The 21249-nt window shown below is 24.3% G+C and overlaps 1 protein-coding gene across 1 annotated transcript in view; it reads right to left on the reverse strand.

The window, feature by feature from the left end:
- LOC135218857 (hornerin-like) overlaps window positions 1-19557 on the reverse strand; it is a 72538-nt gene extending 52981 nt beyond the window's left edge. Inside the window, exons 1-3 of the mRNA XM_064255306.1 lie at window positions 19313-19557; window positions 18616-18694; window positions 17267-17344 (exon numbers count right to left, since the gene is read on the reverse strand). Coding sequence (XP_064111376.1) covers window positions 17267-17344; window positions 18616-18694; window positions 19313-19557 — 402 coding nt within the window. The remainder of the gene's footprint in view (window positions 1-17266; window positions 17345-18615; window positions 18695-19312) is intronic.
- Between the last annotated feature and the right edge of the window lie 1692 nt (window positions 19558-21249).

The following is a 21249-nucleotide window of genomic DNA, read 5'->3' on the forward strand; positions in this document are numbered from 1 at the left end:
TCTTTTTTTGGTTTTCATATTTCTTTTACATTTTTTTCAATAGTTTCATTTTTAATTTTTCTTTACAATTTCTTTTAAATGGTTTTTACAATTTATTTCTACTTCTTGTTTTTAATGGTTATTTTCAATAATTTCTTTACATTTCAATTTTCAATTTTAATGGTTTTCCATAATTTCTTTACAGTTTCCATTTTTAAATCTTGTTTTTCATAATTTCTTTACAATTTCATTTATGGTTTTCTAATTTCTTTACGTTAGTTTTTAATGGTTTTCTTAATTTTCTTTACAAAATTTCGTTTAACAATAATTTTTATGATTCATTTTTAATTTCTTTTACATTTAGAATAACTTTTCATTTAATTTCTTTACATTCACTTTTAATGGTTTGCATAATTTCTTTTACATCATTTTTAATGGTTTGCCATAAGTTCTTTACCTTCATTTTTAGGTTTTCATAATTTCTTTACTTCATTTTTAAAGGTTTTCATAATTTCTTTACATTCATTTTTAATGGTTTTTTTATAATTTCTTACATATATATTTTTAAGTTTTCATAATTCTTTACATAATTTCATAATACACTTTCTAATGGTTTTTCATAATTTCTTTACATTAATATTTATAGTTTTCATATTTTTTTACCTTAATTTTTAATAGTTTTCATAATTCTTTAATAATTTCATAACGTAATTTTTAAAACGATTTTCATAATTTCCTTACATAATTTCTTTATCATTCATTTTTAATAGTTTTCATATTTTTAATTTTTTACAAATTTCATAATATTATTTTTTAATAGTTTTCATAATTTCCTTTTACATTATTTTTAACGGGGTTTTTCATAATTTCTTTACATTAATTTTTGATAGTTTTCAATAATTTCGGTAAATAATTTCATACATTCTTTTTAATGATTTTTTCATAATTTCTTACATGAATTTCTTTACATTCATTCTTAGATGGTTTTACCTCAATTCTTCACATACTTTCTTACGTTAATTATGTAATGGTTCATAAATTTCTTTACATAATATCTTTACAGTTATTTTTTTTAATCTTTTCATAATTTCTTTACATTTATTTTTAATGTTTTCATAATTTCTTTTATAGATTTTTTAATGGTTTTCATATTTCTTTAATTATATTTTTTAATGGTTTCATTAATTTTCTTGTGATATATATTTTTTTTAATAGTTTTCATAATTTCTTTATATATATTTTTTTTTAATGGTTTTCATAATTTCCTTTATATAAATTTTATAGTTTTCATAATTTCTTAGATTTTTTTTAAAGGTTTTCATAATGTCTTTGACATTCATTTTTAATGGTTTTCATAATTTCTTTACATTCATTGTTAATGGTTTTTCATAATTTCTTTACATTCATTTTTAAATGATTTTCATAATTTCTTTACATACATTGTTAATGGTTTTCATAATTTCTTTACATTAATTTTTAATGATTTTCATAATTTCTTTACATTCCATTTTTAATGTTTTCATATTTCATTACATTCATTTTTAATGGTTACATAATTCTTCACATAATTTCTTTACATAATTTTTGATGGTTTTAATTATTTCTTGACATTCATTTTAATGGTTTTCATACATTTCTTACATATTTTCATGGTTTTCAAATTTTCTTAAATATTTCGTAACATTAATTTTTAATGATTTATCATAATTTCTTCACATAATTTTTTTACCTCAATTTTTAATGGTTTTAATAATTTCTTCACATAATTTCTTTACATATATTTTTAATGGTTTTCATAATTTCTTTACATTCATTTTTAATGGTTTTCTTAATTTCTTTACATTTATTTTTTAATGGTGTTCATTTTAATTTCGGAATTTACATAATTTCGTAACATAATTTTTAATGATTTTCATAATTCTTACATAATTTCTTAACAGTAATTTTTAACTTGTTTCATAATTTCTTTACAATAATGGCATTTCTTAAACATTTATTTTTCATGGTTTCATAATTTCTTTACATTCATTTTTAATGGTTTTCATAATTTCTTTACATTAATTTTTAATGATTTTTATAATTTCTTTACATTAATTTTTAATGGTTTTTATAATTTTTTTTACATAATTCTTTACATTCATTTTTAATGGTTTTCATAATTTCTTTACATTATTTTTAATGGTTTTCATAATTTCTTTACATTCATTTTTAATAGTTTTCATAATTTCTTTACATTCATTTTTAATGGTTTTCATAATTTCTTTACATAATTTCGTAACATTAATTTTTAATGATTTTCATAATTTCTTTACATAATTTTTTTACCTTAATTTTTAATAGTTTTCATAATTTCTTTACATTCATTTTTAATAGTTTTCATAATTTCTTTACATTCATTTTTAATGTTTTTCAAAATTTCTTTACATTTATTTTCAGTTTTTCATAATTTCTTTACATCAATGTTTAATGATTTTCATAATTTCCTTACATTTATTTTTAATGGTTTTCATAATTTCTTTACATTTATTTTTAATGGTTTTCATAATTTCTTTACATAATTTCGTAACATTAATTTTTAATGATTTTTATAATTTCTTTACATAATTTTTCTACCTTAATTTTTAATGGTTTTCATAATTTCTTTGAATAGTTTCTTTACATTAATTTTTAATGATTTTCATAATTTCTTTACATCCATTTTTAATGGTTTTCTTAATTTCTTTACATTTATTTTTAATGGTTTTCATAATTTCTTTACATAATTTCTTTACCTTAATTTTTAATGGTTTTCATAATTTCTTTGCATTAATTTTTAATGGTTTCATAATTTCTTTACATTAATTTTTAATGATTTTCATAATTTCTTGACATTCATTTTTAATGGTTTTCATAATTTCTTGACATTAATTTTTAATGGTTTTCATAATTTCTTTACATTCATTTTTAATAGTTTTCATAATTTCTTTACATAATTCTTCACATTAATTTTTAATCGTTTTCATAATTTCTTTACATTCATTTTTAATAGTTTTCATAAATTCTTTAAGCCCCGTCCACACGACGGGCAAATGCCCGGCAGGCAGACACTGTTCCCAATTCTCTGTGGTATGAGGTGAGGTGACGAAGCTATACTGGTAAAATAAAATGTCAGGTTAAAGCAGATCATCTTAATCTTCAGGTCAGAGTGTTATGTACACAACACTTTCCCCTTCCATTTTGTTCTTAGCTTTTCCAAAACTGATGGAGAATCTTGGTTGGGATTGACGAAATATAGTAAATGTAGTCATTAATTAGGATGTTGTATGGAAAATGCGTATAGTAATGTCTGTTAATGTACATCATCCAATGAATAAGCAGAGAAGCTATATACTTGTAACTTGACAAAACTGGAAAATAATGAAATCCGGATAATTCTGTTACTCAATGATAAACACACTTATATGCCTATGTGTATGTTTTGCACACACATGTATGTATGCATATGTGTGTTTATCTGTCTACGTATGTATGTGCACTATTTGTTCACATGTGTAAGGTCAGGGGACTTACTGCAACCCTTCTTATGGAGAAATTATTGACATGGATTAATCAAACCTTTAGTCTTGACACGGAATCCAGAAGCCATCAATGTGTTGTTTACATTTTTCGATGTTACGTAATGTAGAAATATCGAGTGACAGATGACAAATGATTTTGACTCGTTCAGGGATGCAAGTGTGCTGGTAACTCTACTTTTGTTATCTTTTAGTATATTTTCCACTGGAATATATGAAAGAACTAGGATTTTGCTAACTGAAGGGAAGGTTATATATATTATCTCTCTCTCTCTCTCTCTCTCTCTCTCTCTCTCTCTCTCTCTCTCTCTCTCTCTCTCGTCTTTTTCTCTCTCTCTCTCTCTCTCTCTCTCTCTCTCTCTCTCCCCTCCCTTTAGGTAGAAACTTGTAGATGAAGTGTAAGAAGTAAAACCAGATTACAAACAGTTGCTAATGGTTGTGTGAACTATTGATTATATTCCTGATCATTTTTTCATTACCAGACGTTGAAGCAATGTTAATTGGGCTGTTTGATCTGGTAACACTGTTTCAAAGCGAGAGAATTCCGGGCAAATCAGAGTGCCTGCCGTGCATTTGCCCGTCATGTGGACGGGGCTTTACATAATTCTTTACATTCATTTTTAATGGTTTTCATAATTTCTTTACATTCATTTTTAATAGTTTTCATATTTTCTTTACATAATTCTTACATTCATTTTTAATGGTTTTCATAATTTCTTTACATTCATTTTATGGTTTTCATAATTTCTTTACATTCGATTTTTATAGTTTTTCATATTTCCTTTACATAATTCTTTACATTCATTTTTAATGGTTTTTTCATCAATTTCTTACATTCATTTTAAATTGTTGTTTTCATAATTTCTTTACACATTTTCTTTCACAGTTTATTTTTACTGGTTTTCATAATTTCTTTACATGTTTTTAATTTTTAATGGTTTTTCATAATTTCTTTGACATTAGTGTTTTACTAGTTTGTCCATAATTTCTTTACATTCCTTTTTAAAAAAATGGTTTTTCATAATTTCTTTACTTCATTTTTAATGGTTTTCTATTTCTTACATTCCTTTTTAATGGTTTTCATAATTCTTTACATTCATTATTATTTTTAATGGTTTTCATGATTTCTTTACATTTATTTTTAATGGTTTTCATAATTTCTTTACATTATTTTAATGGTTTTCATAATTTCTTTACATAATTTCGTAACATTAATTTTTAATGGTTTTCATAATTTCTTAACATTACTTTTTACTGGTTTTCATAATTTCTTTACATTAATTTCTAATGGTTTACATAATTTGTTTACATTTATTTTTAATAGTTTTTCATAATTTCTTTACATTTATTTTTGATAGTTTTCATAATTTCTTTACATACATTTTTAATGTTTTCATAATTTCTTTACATTTTTTAATTTTTGGTTTTCCAAAATAATTTCTTTACAATTAATTTCCATAATTTCTGTTTACAATTCATTTATTAATGGTTTCCATAATTTCTTTACATATTCTTCACATTCATTTTTAATGGTTTTCATAATTTTTTTACATTAATTTTTAATGGTAATTTTCATATTTCTGGTTTACAGTTCATTTTTAATGGTTTTTCATTCTTTACATTTCATTCTTTTTAATGGTTTTCATAATTTCTTTACATATTCTTATTTTTAAGGTGGTTTTCATAATTTCTTTACATTCTTCTTTTTTATTTTTAATGGTTTACATAATTTCTTTATATTCTATTTTAATGGTTTTCGTATTTCTTTACATGTATTTTGTGAGATGGTTTTTCATAATTTCTTTACATTAATTTTTAATGTTTTGCATAATTTCTATATATTCTTCTTAATGGTTTTCATAATTTCTTTAGCATTCATTTTTAATGGTTTTGCGTGATTTCTTTACATTTATTTTTTATCTAGTTTTCATAATTTCTAACATTTATTTTTAATTAGTTTTCTATAATTTCTTTAAATTTATTTTTATAATGGTTTTCATATTTCTCTTTCATTATTTTAGGTTTCCTTAAATTTTTTTTACATAATAATTGGTAACATTAATTTTTATGTATTTTCATAATTTCTTTACATAATTCTTCACATATTTTAAATGGTTCAATTTTTGAATTATTTTTACAATTTATTTTTTATTTTTAATGGTTTCATTTTATATTTCGGTTTTTCAATATTTTTTTACATTTAATTTTATTTTATTTTTGTTCAAGTTTCATAATTTCTTTTTACAATTTTATTTTTATTTTTTAAGTTTTCATATTTCTTTACATTTATTTTTATGTTTTTAATGGTTTTCATAATTTCTTCACATTCATTTTTAATGGTTTTCATTATTTCTTTAACATTAATTTTTAATTTTTTGGATGGTTTTCAGAATTTTTCCTTTACATTCATTTTTAATGGTTCATATAATCATTTCCTTTTATTTTTTGTAATAGTTTTCATAATTTCTTTACCATTTATTTTTAATGGTTTTTCATATTTTCTTTAACATTACTTTAAATGGTTTTCAATGGACTTCTTTACATTAATTTTTAATTTGGTTTTCATAATTTCTTTATATCATTATTTTTATGTGTTTTTCGCATATTTTTTTACATTAATTTTTTATGGATTTTCATAAATTTCTTTAACATATTTCTTTATAATACTTTTTTAATGGATTTTCATTATTCTTACCTTAATTTTTATGTTTACATAATTTATTTATATTTTAATGGTTTTTCCATTTTAATTTCTTTACAATAATTTCGGTAACATTATTTTTTAATGGTTTTTCATAATTTACTTTAACATTTAATTTTTAATATTTTTTCATATTCTTTAATTTTCCTTTGTTTTTAACAAGTTTTTCATAATTTCTTTACAGTTCATTTTTATGGTTTTCATTTTTAATTGTCTTTACATCATAATTAACGGTTTTCATAATTTCTTACATTGCATTTCTTTAATGGTTTCATAATTTATCTTATCAATTTCATTTTTAACGATTTTCCATAATTCTTTACCTTCGTTTTTAATGGTTGGTATAATTTCTTTACATTTTTCATTTTACGGTTTTCAAATTTCTTTACATTATTTTTTAATTTTTTTTCATAATTTCTTTATATATCATTCTTTTAAGTGGTTTTACAATAATTTATTTACATTTCTTTTTTAATTTACTTTTTTCATAATTTCTTTACATTTTTCAATTTAATGGTTTTCCATAATTTTTCTTTACATTTATTTTTAACGTTTTCATATTCTTTACTTCCTTTTTAACAGTGTTTTTCATAATTTCTTACATTTTCATTTTTAATGGTTTTTCATAATTTCTTTCATTTCATGTTTAATGGTTTTCATAATTTCTTTACATTCAATTTTTTAAATGGTTTTGGTCATAATTTCTTTACATTTTTCATTTTTAAATGGTTTTCATTCTTTACATTCATTTTTTAATGGATTTTCATAACTTTCTTTACCAATTCATTTTTTAATGCTTTTTTATATTTCTTTTACAGCCATTTTTATGGTTTTTGTAATTTCTTTACATTCATTGTTTAATGGTTTACATAATTTCTTTATATTTTACATTTTTAATTGGTTTTCGTAAATTTCCTTTTACATTATTTTTAATGGTTTTCCATATTTCTTTACATTATTTTTAATGGTTTTCATCATTTTCTTTACATTCATTTTTAATGGTTTTCATTTAATTTCTTACCTTAATTTTTTTTTAATGTTTTAAGAATTTCTTGTTTTTAACATAATTTCTTTACATGTTGCATTTTTAATTTGAATGGTTTCAATATTTTCTTTTTTACATTAATTTTAATTTAGTTTTCCATTTAATTTTTTTTACATAATTTCGGTAACATATTTTAATTTATTTTTCATAATTTTCTTTACCATAATTTCCTTTTTTCACAATTCATTTTTTAATGGTTTTTCAATAATTTCTTTACATTAATTTCTAATGGTTTACCTAATTGGTTTTACATTATTTTACAGTTTTCTATAAGTTTTTGCTTTACATTATTTTTGAATGGTTTTCATTAATTCTTTCCATTTTATTTTTAATGGTTTTCATAATTTCTTTTCACATTCATTTTTAATGGTTTTATTATTTCTTTATCATTAATATTTTTGATTTTTTCATTTCTTTACATTCATTTTTAATGGTTCCTATAATTCAGTTTCTTGCATTTATTTTTAATAGTTTTCATAATTTGTTAAGGCATTAATTTTACAATGGTTTTCATCATTTCTTTACATTATTTTTATGGTTTTCCAAATTTCTTTCGCACTAATCTTTAATGGTTTTGAATATTTTTATTTACATCAATTTTTATTAATGGTTGTCATAATTTCTTTAGCATTAATTTTTAATGGTTTTCATAATTTCTAACATGAATTTCTTTATCATTCATTTTTAATGATTTTCAGTGGATGGTTCTTACATTGGCATATTCTAATGGTTTACTATTTATTTAGCATTTAGTTTTTATATGGTTTTCATAATTTCTTACATAGGATTTCAGTAACAAATTATTTATTTAAAGGTTTTCATAATTTCTTACATTTATTTTTAATAATTTTCCGTAATTTATATTACATTTATTTTTAACATGTTTTCTAGTTTTTAATTTTACTTTACTTTTATTTTTAATGGTTTTCATTAATTTCTTTACGATTCATAATTTAAAGGTTTTCATAATTTCTTTACATTCATTTTTAATGGTTTTCATAATTTCTTTTTAGCAAATTTCTATTGGTTTTTTACTGTTTTCATATTATTTCTTTCATTAATTTTTAAATGGTTTTCTAAATTCTTTACATTTCATTTTTAATGGTTTACATAATTTATTACATTTATTTTTAATAGTTTTCATAATTTCTTTACATTCAATTTAATGGTTTTCATAATTTATTTACATTTATTTTTAACGGTTTTCATAATTTCTTTACATTCTTTTTAACGGTTTTCATAATTTCTTTACATTCATTTTTAATGGTTTTCATAATTTCTTTACATTATTTCCTAATGGTTTACATAATTTATTTACATTTATCTTTAATAGTTATCATAATTTCTTTACATTCATTTTAATGTTTTTCATAATTTCTTTACATTATTTCCAAATGGTTTACATAATTTATTTTACATTTAATTTCTTTAGATTTAGTTTTCAGTAATTTTCTTTACATTTATTTTTAATGGTTTTTCATAATTTTTTATATTCATCGTTTTCTTAATGTCTTACATAAGTTATTACAATTTTCCTTTTTAATAGTTTTCATTATTTCTTTACAATTCTTTTTATGGTTTTCAATTTTTCATTAGATTTCTTTTTCTATACATATTTCGTACATTATTTTAATTGTTTTCATCATATCTTTACATTCATTTTCAATGGTTTTCATAATTTCTTTGCATTCATTTCTATTGGTTTTCATAATTTCTTTACATCTATTTATAATGGTTTTCATAATTTCTTTTCCATAATTTCGTAACATTATTTTGTTATGGTTTCCATAATTTCTTTACATTCATTTTCAATGTTTTTCATAATTTCTTTACATTCATTTTTAATGGTTTTCATAATTTCTTAAATTCATTTTTAATGGTTTTCATAATTTCTTTACATTTATTTTCAATGGTTTTCATAATTTCTTTCCATAATTTCGTAACATTATTTTGTTATGGTTTTCATAATTTCTTTCCATAATTTCTTAACATTATTTTTAATGGTTTCCATAATTTCTTTACATTCATTTTCAATGGTTTTCATATTTTCTTTACACATTAATTTTTAATGGTTTTCATAATTTTTTAAATTCATTTTTAATGGTTTTCATAATTTCTTTACATTCATTTTTAATGGTTTTCATAATTTTCTTACATATAACCTTAAAAGTTTTCATAATTTCTTTACATAATTTTGTAACATTAATTTTTAGTAGTTTTCATAATTTCTTTACATTCATTTTTAATGGTTTTCATAATTTCTTTACATAATTTCGTAATATTATTTTTTAATGGTTTCCATAAATTCTTTACATTCATTTTCAATGGTTTTCATAATTTCTTTACATTTATTTTTAATGGTTTTCATAATTTCTTTACATTCATTTTTAATGGTTTTCATAATTTCTTTACATTCATTTTTAATGGTTTCATAATTTCTTTACATTCATTTCTTAATGGTTTTCATAATTACCTTACATTAATTTTTAATGGTTTTTATAATTTCTTTAGATTTATTTTTAATGGTTTTCGTAATTTCTTTACATTAATTTTTAATGGTTTTCATAATTTTTTTACATATATTTTTAATAGTTCTCATAATTTCTTTACATTCATCTTTAATGGTTTTCATAATTTCGTAACACTCATTTTTAATTGTTTTCATGATTTCTTTACATTAATTTTAAATGGCTTTCATAATTTCTTTTCATAATTTCGTAACATTAATTTTTAATGGTTTTCATAATATCTTTACATTCATTTTTAACAGTTTTCATAATTTCTTTACATAATTTCATAACATTTATCTTTAATGGTTTTCATAATTTCTTTACATTCATTTTTAATGGTTTTCATAATTTCTTTACATTCATTTTTAATGGTTTTCATAATTTCTTTACATTCATTTTTAATGGTTTTAATAATTTCTGTACATTCATTTTTAATGGTTTTTATAATTTCTTTACATTCATATTTAATGGTTTTCTTAATTTCCTTATATTAATTTTTAATGCTTTTTATAATTTCTTAACATTCATTTTTAATAGTTTCCACAATTTCTTTATATTAATTTTTAATGGTTTTCATTATTTCTTTACTTCAATGGTTTCATAATTTCTCTTTACCTTTTTTTGTTCAATAACTGGTTTTCATAATTTCTTTACTTACATTTTAATTTCTTTTTTGCATAATTTTTTTCATAATTTCTTTACATTAATTTTTAATGGTTTACATAATTTCTTTACATTTATTTTTAATGGTTTTCATAATTTCTTTACATAATTTCGTAACATAAATTTTTAACGGTTTTCATAATTTGTTTACATTTATTCTTAATGGTTTATATAATTTCTTTACATTTATTTTTAATAGTTTTCATAATTTCTTTACATTCATTCTTAATGGTTTTCCTATTTTGTTTACATTAATTTTTAATAGTTTTCATAATTTATTTACATTCATTTTTAATGGTTTCCATAATTGAGTGCCCCAGAACCAGAAAGTCGGATATGCCACCCCTTCCACGGATTTGGAGTTATGCATACTGGTAGATTTTTGGCAACCTTTTCTCTGTGTATTTGAGGCATTTCTAGGCCATTCCACCATTTACATACGGTCGAAATTCCTACTGGGACAGTCGGAATTATCGATTTTAGCTACAGGAAAGAACATGACTTCGAGCGGTGCTGGCAGCCGCTCGGACGCTTCATGAGGACCAGACGACGCATATCACTAGCGCTGATTAAGCCAATGAGAGCGCGCGTCACTTCGCGTAGCGAATTCTAGGCCAATGAGCGTTTTTCCCCATAAGGGCGCGTGTAAGCATCGACCAATAACCGTGCAGCTTACAATCTCCCGCCAATGTTTTACATCTCACTTCAGTGATCGAGCGGGAGATTACGATTATCCGTTGTGTTGTGCTGTTATTTTGTCTAAATTACTCTTTATTTGAGTACATTATGTCTTCCTTTGGCAAGTAATAATAGTCGTAGTACTAGTAGTAGTAGAGTAGTAGTAGTAGTGGATGAGGGTCACAGCTGGTAGCGATGTTTGGAGCTAACAGACTGCAATCTGATCGAGTTAATGCCCCTTCACATTGCAGCTTCTATTAAAGGATGGAGGCCCTAGTAGTAGTAGTAGTAGTAAAAAAAAAATTATTATGATAATATTATTATTGTGATTATTGATGGTTAACATCATGGTGATTCAAGGTTATCATTGTCAACATCATTATTACAACCCTCATCATAATTATTATTATTTTCTATCATTATTATTATTATCATTATTATTATTATTATTATTATTATCATTATTATTATGACAATAGTATTACTATTCTATTATAGTATTTTCTTGTGATTGATTATAAGTATCGATATATTACGATGATGAAAGGTTATCATCATCAGTGTCATTATTAGTACTAATATTATTGTACTATCATCATTATTATTATTACTATTATTATCATTATCATTATTATTATTATTATTATTATTATTCCCATTGTTATCATTATTACTATTATTATTTATCATTATTATCATTAGCAATACTCGGTTTTTCTTATCACAAAAATGTATTGTCTTTTCAGCACACTATTATTACTTATCAATATATTATTAATAGTATTATTATCATTATTATTACCAGTATTATTACTATTACTCTTATTAATATCATCATCATTATTACAACAATATGATAACACTTTATTATCGTTTAACACATTCAATTATGGTTTAAGTGCTTGTTATGACTCAAATATATAAAAAAAATGGGAGTTTGGCAGACATTTTGAATGCTAGCGCGCAAAGCGCACCCAACAATTTTTTTTCAATTTTCACAAAAAATTATAAAGAGTATAGCTTTCATATGAAACTAAGTTTAAATCGATATCTTTCTTAGAAGCAGAGTAATGAATGATAAACTTTGAGGCCAATTTACTCATTTTTTAAAAAGTGGCATATACGACTCGCTGGTTCTGAGGCCCTCAATTTCGTAACATTAATTCTTAATGGTTTTCTTAATTTATTTACATTCATTTTTAATGGTTTTCATAATTTCTTTACATTTATTTTTAATGGTTTTCATAATATCTTTACATTTATTTTAATGGTTTTCATAATTTCTTTACATAATTTCGTAACATTAATTTTTAATGGTTTTCATAATTTCTTTACATTCATCTTTATTGGTTTTCATAATTTCGTAATATCCATTTTTAATGGTTTTCATAATTTCTTTACATTAATTTTGAATTGTTTTCATAATTTCTTTACATAATTTCGTAACATTAATTTTTAATGGTTTTCATAATTTCTTTACATTCATCTTTATTGGTTTTCATAATTTCGTAACATTCATTTTTAATGGTTTTCATAATTTCTTTAGATTTATTTTTAATGGTTTTCATAATTTCTTTACATAATTTCGAACATTAATTTTTAATGGTTTTCATAATTTCTTTACATTCATCTTTATTGGTTTTCATAATTTCGTAACATTCATTTTTAATGGTTTTCATAATTTCTTTACATTGATCTTTAATGGTTTTCATAATTTCGTAACATTCTTTTTTAATGATTTTCATAATTTCTTTATATTAATTTTAAATGGTTTTCATAATTTCTTTATATAATTTCGTTACATTAATTTTTAATGGTTTTCATAATTTCTTTACATTTATTTTTAATAGGTTTTCACAATTTCTTTACATAATTTCGTAACATTAATTTTCAATGGTTTTCATAATTTCTTTACATTCATCTTTATTGGTTTTCATAATTTCGTAACATTCATTTTTAATGGTTTTCATAATTTCTTTATATTAATTTTAAATGGTTTTCATAATTTCTTTACATTCATTTTTAATTGTTTTCATAATTTCTTTACATTCATTTTTAATGGTTTTCATAATTTCTTTACATTCATTTTTAATTGTTTTCATAATTTCTTTACATTTATTTTAATGGTTTTCATAATTTCTTTACATTCATTTTTAATGGTTTTCATAATTTCTTTAGATTTATCTTTAATAGTTTTCATAATTTCTTTACATTCATTCTTAATGGTTTTCATAATTTATTTACATTCATTTTTAATGGTTTTCATAATTTCTTTACATTCATTTTTAATGGTTTTCATAATTTCTTTACATTTATTTTTAATGGTTTTCATAATTTCTTTACATTTATTTTTAATGGTTTTCATAATTTCTTTACATAATTTCGTAACATTAATTTTTAATGGATTTCATAATTTCTTTACATTCATTTTCAAAGGTTTTCATAATATCTTTACATAATTTCGTAACATTAATTTTTAATGGTTTTCATAATTTCTTTACATTCATTTTTAATGGTTTTCATAATATCTTTACATTTATTTTTAATGGTTTTCATAATTTCTTTACATTTTTAATGGTTTTCATAATTTCTTTACATAATTTCGTAACATTAATTTTTAATGGTTTTCATAATTTTTTTACATTTATTTTTAATGGTTTTCATAATTTCTTTACATTTATTTTTAATGGTTTTCATAATTTCTTTACATAAATTTTTAATGGTTTTCATAATTTCTTTACATTTATTTTTAATAGTTTTCATAATTTCTTTAACATAATTTCGTAACATTCATTTTTAATGGTTTTCATAATTTCTTTACATTCGTTTTTTTCAACAACGGTTTTTCATAATTTTCTTTCTTTAACATAATTTCATAACATTAATTTTTAATGGTTTCATAATTTCTTTACATTTATTTTAATGGGTTTTATAATTTCTTGCATTTATTTTTAATAGTTTTCATAATTTCTTTACAATAATTTTTATGGTTTCATAATTTCTTTCCATCATTTTATTGGTTTTCATAATTTCTTTACATTAATTTTTAATAGTTTTCATAATTTTTTTCTTTACATAATTTTGTAACATTATTTTTAATATTTTCATAATTTCTTTACATTCATTTTTAATGGTTTTCATAATTTCTTTACATTTATTTTTAATGGTTTTCATAATTTCTTTACATTAATTTTTAATAGTTTTCATAATTTCTTTACATAATTTTTGACATTAATTTTTTAATATTGTTCATAATTTCTTTACATTCATTTATAATGGTTTCATAATTTCTTTCCATTCATTTTATTGGTTTTCATTTTTCTTTACATTCATTTTTAATAGTTTTCATAATTTCTTTACCTTAATTTTTAATGGTTTTCATAATTTCTTTACATGAATTTTTTTAATGTTTTCATTTATAATTCTTTACATTAATTTTTAAGGGTTTTCATAATTCCTTTACATTTATTTTTAATAGTTTTCATAATTTCTTTACATTTATTTTTAATGGTTTTCATAATTTCTGATTTTCATCATTTCTTTACGTGATTTTGTAACATTAATTTTCAATGGTTTTCATAATTTCTTTACATTCATTTTTAATGGTTTTCATAATTACCTTACATTTATTTTTAATGGTATCATAATTTCTTTACATTTATTTTTAATTGTTTTCATAATTTCTTTACATAATTTTGTAACATTAATTTTTAATGGTTTTCCTAATTTCTTTACATTTATTTTTAATAGTTTTCATAATTTCTTTACATTCATTTTTAATGGTTTTCATAATTTCTTTACATTTATTTTTAATGGTTTTCATAATTTCTTTACATTTATTTTTAATGGTTTTCATAATTTCTTTACATAAATTTTTAATGGTTTTCATAATTTCTTTACATTTATTTTTAATAGTTTTCATAATTTCTTTACATAATTTCGTAACATTAATTTTTAATGGTTTTCATAATTTCTTTACATTCGTTTTCAACGGTTTTCATAATTTCTTTACATAATTTCATAACATTAATTTTTAATGGTTTTCATAATTTCTTTACATTTATTTTTAATGGGTTTTATAATTTCTTTGCATTTATTTTTAATAGTTTTCATAATTTCTTTACAATAATTTTTAATGGTTTTCATAATTTCTTTCCATTCATTTTATTGGTTTTCATAATTTCTTTACATTAATTTTTAATAGTTTTCATAATTTCTTTACATAATTTTGTAACATTAATTTTTAATAGTTTTCATAATTTCTTTACATTCATTTTTAATGGTTTTCATAATTTCTTTACATTTATTTTTAATGGTTTTCATAATTTCTTTACATTAATTTTTAATAGTTTTCATAATTTCTTTACATAATTTTTGACATTAATTTTTAATAGTTTTCATAATTTCTTTACATTCATTTATAATGGTTTTCATAATTTCTTTCCATTCATTTTATTGGTTTTCATTTTTCTTTACATTCATTTTTAATAGTTTTCATAATTTCTTTACCTTAATTTTTAATGGTTTTCATAATTTCTTTACATGAATTTTTAATGGTTTTCATAATTTCTTTACATTAATTTTTAAGGGTTTTCATAATTCCTTTACATTTATTTTTAATAGTTTTCATAATTTCTTTACATTTATTTTTAATGGTTTTCATAATTTCTGATTTTCATCATTTCTTTACGTGATTTTGTAACATTAATTTTCAATGGTTTTCATAATTTCTTTACATTCATTTTTAATGGTTTTCATAATTACCTTACATTTATTTTTAATGGTATCATAATTTCTTTACATTTATTTTTAATTGTTTTCATAATTTCTTTACATAATTTTGTAACATTAATTTTTAATGGTTTTCCTAATTTCTTTACATTCATTTTTAATAGTTTTCATAATTTCTTTACATTCATTTTTAATGGTTTTCATAATTTCTTTACATTTATTTTTAATAGTTTTCATAATTTTTTTTACATTTATTTTTAATAGTTGTCATAATTTCTTTACATTTATTTTTAATGGTTTTCATAATTTCTTATATTAATTTTTAACAGTTTTCATAATTTCTTTACATAATTTCGTAACATTAATTTTTACTGGTTCTCATAATTTCTTTACATAATTTCGTAACATTAATTTTTAATGGTTTTCATAATTTCTTTACATAATTTTGTAACATTGATTTTTAACGGTTTTCATAATTTCTTTACATAATTTCCTAACATTAACTTTTAATGGTTTTCATAATTTCTTTACATAATTTTGTAACATTAATTTTTAACGGTTTTCATAATTTCTTTACAGAATTTCGTAACATTCATTTTTAATGGTTTTCATAATTTCTTTACATTCATTTATAATAGTTTTCATAATTTCTTTACATTAATTTTTAATGGTTTTCATAATTTCTTTACATTCATTGTGAATGGTTTCATAATTTCTTTATATTCATTGTGAATGGTTTCATAATTTCTTTACATTTATTTTTAAAGGTTTCATAATTTGTTTATATTCATTTTTAAAGGTTCCATAATTTCTTTACATTAATTTTTAATGGCTTTCATAATTTCTTTACATTCATTTTTAATGGTTTTCATAATTTCTTTACATTCATTTTCAATGGTTTTCACAATTTCTTTACATTCATTTTCAATGGTTTTCATAATTATAAAAACAGCGGAACAGTACCGGTGCAACGAAATTATTCCCTCGTTTCTTGGCAGTGAAAGGGGTAACACCAGTGCTGGCAGGGACTGAAGGACGATATCCGAATAGGATTCTCTTTATGTGCAAATCCCAAATAATTTTGTTTTTCATTAACACATTTGATAAGAGCTCTCTCGAGGGTTTGATTAAATACCTCCCGCAATCCATTTGTTTGCGGATTATATGCTAAAGCAGTTCTGTGATCTATCTGTAATTTGGCACGTAATGTGACGTCATTCAGCTCGGTGACAAATTCTCTCCCTTGGTCGTGATCAAGGTTTCTATGCAGCCAATATCACATACGGTATCTATAAAGAAATGTGCAACTTCTACTGCAGATTTGTGTTTTGAAGGGGTAGCAACTGGAAATTTCGTCATCAGTCATTGCTGCAATAAAACAGTGTCCTCTCTCTGCCACTCCTACCCGAGACCCAACTTTTCCAGGAACAGGCACTGGATGTAACTCTGCAGCTTCTTGCATTGCTGGTTTATTACTTGCTCTCTGGCAAGTGTCACATTTAAAAACATAATCACTAACAAGTTCTAAGATGTCCTTAAAATAATATTACTTAGCAGTAATTTTTCCGATAGCCTTATCCCTTCCCATTATGTGCACCACCAAGCCTTTCATGACAAGCTTCGATAACTCTGCTCAGTTCCGTTTTTATCAACACTTGACGCAACTGAACGTCATTATTTTTATTTTTCGTTTATACATTCGATGTCCACCTTTAACACAAAATGGTTCGCACTTTTTTCCAATATCACACTTTTCGCCTTTGTTCAGTCCATCAGGATACTTTCCGCTATCTAGATATTGTGTAGTACTAGCAAACATATGTATACAGAAATTATGTATGAAAATTCTAAAGTAACTAAGTCTACGGGCGTAACCGGCCTCGTTTCACGGGCAGAACCAGCTCCGTTTCAGGGAATCTCTTCTCACCCCACCCCCATTATAAACCATCTTAGGGGTCCTCACTATACGCCTGCCAAGTTTCATGGCCATCGAACCAGCCGTTTGGCCGAGATTGAATGACAGACGGATGGACAGACATTACGCCCATCATAGTAAGAAGTGTTAAGTGAGCTCCTCCATCTTCTGATGCAGCTGTTTCCATTGCCACTGCTCAGACTACCAGGGAAACATGAAAAGAGTGCGATTGTCAACAGCCCAAGTGATGGTAGTTTAGTCGTGATGATAATTATCCGGTGTGGCAGGCTGTCGTTGCTACTGTAACATGTCGCCGCCATAGCCATACTCTTATAACAGGAGTTAGGCCAGTCAAATCGGGATTGAGAAAGTAATAAATTCACAGAAAGCTGCAATTTGTTTTATCACTTTCATAATTGGGTTCTTGATAACATATCACTTTTGCAACCCAGTACCCAGTTTTGGCCGCCATCTTGAAAAAATGGCGGCCAAAATTAGTTTTTTGTAAATATCTCGCTTAATACTTATTTTACAGGAAACGTATCAAAATACAAATTGTTCAACGTGTAATTTCCCACAACCAATGTTCTATAAACTTTGATTGTATATTGCATGGTTTTGATGCTACACGCAAGAAAAGGTTGATATTTTTTTTTCAGAACCCATCACTTGAAGTACCTAGGAACATCATCTTCCGGAGGTGTCCTTCCTCCTTTATTCTCCTTAGGATGGATAGTGAATATTCATTGCCGGAATTACCACCCCTATACCCAAACATCTACCTAAAGTTTATGATAAATATCCGAGCTTTTTAAAATCTACTCTGTTTCATGAGTTACGCCTTCTGGCACTAAGAAGATTTCTTGTATTTCATCCGTGGGGTCATCAGATTCCTCTACATCTATGTTTACATCAGAGCTGGTACAAGATAATCCTTTACATGACACATATTACAGAGCATTTTAATCCTGCCCTCCTACAACTGCAAGTAGCTGTCATATATCCTTTGAGACATTTGCATGATACAATGTTAAAAAAATATAGAGGAGCAGAGTCTTTATCTGTAGTGATTGGGCCTAGTCCATTTCCATTCATCTTCCAACCCCAATCTGTAAGCGACGAAGTCAATTCCTAACCATTTCTGAACTTGGACATAAGTACGTAGAGAATGAAATCGAGCAGCGGCGTCTGTGGGAGGCAAGGAAGCCACCTTAGTGATTTGACAAAACATAGATATCTTAAGTCGCCAAGGGATTCACATTCTTTCTTCCCATACAACCGAAGGATGAAAGATTTTCCTGCTTCAGCAATCTTTGCAGGATGTGCTTGGGGTTTCTTAAACACAGCTACAAGTTCCCGAAGTTCTTCATGCTTTTCAAGAAGGTTACAAACTTCAGTTTCCCTTCTTTGAAAAAGGAAGAGGTGGCATCAGCCCCACTAAATGCATGCAAGAAAAGGATGTCGTCTTTAATGACTGATCCATACTTCATGGACGCTTGTGTGTACAGTTTATTCTCTGTTTTTCCTTTGCCTTACTTTAGGAAGTTTATGTTATTTTGTGACCCTGCTAAAGCGGTCATGATTACCAGGTCTGCATCTTCTTCAACTACTGTTACAGAGTCAGTCTTGGAGGATTCTTCAATGGCTGTATTAACAATGAGGGCGTCCGCATCTTCATCAGCTTGTTTTACAGTAAATCCCTCAGAAGTCAACTTTGTGTGAGCTTTGTAATAAGTCTGCTTTAGGTAGATGTTTGGGTATAATGGTGGTAATTCTGCCATGAATATTCACTGTCTATTCTAAGCGAGAATAATGGAGGAAGGACACCTCTGGAAGATGATTTTCCTAGGTACTTCAAGTAATGGGGTCAGGAAAAAAAAAAAAAAAAAAAAAAAAAAAAAAAAAGAAAAAAAAAAAAAAAAAAAAAAAAAAGTAACAACCTTCTCGTGCGTGTAGCATCAGAACCATGCAATATACAAAAAAAAGTGTATAGAACATTGGTTGTGGGAAATTACAAGTAGAACAATTTGTATTTCGATACGTTTCCCGTGAAATAATTAATAAGCGAGATTTTTACAAAAAACGATTTTTGGCCGCCATTTTTTTATGATGGCGGCCCAAACCGGGGCGGTACAGGGGTGCAAAATTTATGTTATTAAGTACCCTATTATGAAGGTAATAAAACAAATTGCAGCTTTCCGTAAATTTTTTCCTTTCTCAGCATTTCTTCCTCGCATTTGACTGGCCTTAGTGGGGTTGGGAGAATCTTGGCCCAGATGTAGGAACATTATCCTGGGACGAAATTCCCCCATATTTCCCCCGGAGGAATTTCGGAAAGGGGGAAATTCAGACTGTTACACCGGATCAAATCAAGGCACAGTCGGTAAGTGTTGCTGTTGTCATAACATTTCAAACTCATAAACTGGCTCTGATCCATTACTGAGGGGTTGTAAGAGCATTCTTAAAGACAGTTGCAATTTAAGTATCCTCATTAGCACTGATCCTTTTCGGTGTATTGTTCATAACTCTACCTGCATGTCCAGTCGTGAAAAATAAGAATGTATTCGGTACAAACTGCAAGTGCCTCAGTGGCGTGGTCGGTATGGTCTTGGCCTGCCACCTCGGTGGCCGCGAGTTAGATTCTCGGGCATTCCATTGAGGTGTGAGCGATGAGTATTTCTGGTGATAGACGTTCACTCACGACGTGGTTCGGAAGTCACGTAAAGCCGTTGGTCCCGCTGCTGAATAACCACTGGTTCCATGCAACGTAAAAACACCAAACAAACAAAGTACAAACTGCAAAACTATCGTACACGAGAATGTTCAAACAGAAGGCACCGATAAATATTCAACTAGACGAGTTACTTTAGGCAACAATCTCACTTCATGTTTTGAAGACTCAAATACGCCTTCCTATATATATCCACCATTGTAAATACATTACGTAGCATAACGGGATTTTCACGAAATATGAAAACGACTGAAATAAAAGTATAACGAGCGTCCATTTGCATACTACAGCCTTGTTAGAAAGATATTTATTATTGTTTTCTAGGAAAGGGTAAGATGCCGATAGATTACGTCGACGTGAAAATAGACAGGAACGATTGCTACATCTTGCAATAGACGGTAATATCTGTGTGTTTCAATTTCGTTTTGTTTTAATTGTTCAAAAGAAGAAAAAAATCTGTCATCAAGCAGCTGATGAAGGACCCGGTAAGTCTGTTTTCCCTCACTTATGCAATAAGCTTACAAACTACTTCTTGTTGTTGTTGTTGTTTTTACTCTTGTTGTCGTTCTTTTTGGGGGTAGGAAAGGTCTATGGGAGCGCCTAAAAAGGTCTGAAAAAGGTGTTTCGCTTTGAGTTAAAGACAGGAATTTCAGGATAGGATGTTTATGATTTATTTATTAGAATGAAAATGTAAAAAATAAATAATCTGCTTCTTTAACAGTACAGAAAAATTATTTCTGAT

Source organism: Macrobrachium nipponense, chromosome 1 (genome assembly GCF_015104395.2).
Source record: "Macrobrachium nipponense isolate FS-2020 chromosome 1, ASM1510439v2, whole genome shotgun sequence".
Classification (NCBI taxonomy): Eukaryota; Metazoa; Arthropoda; class Malacostraca; order Decapoda; family Palaemonidae; genus Macrobrachium; species Macrobrachium nipponense.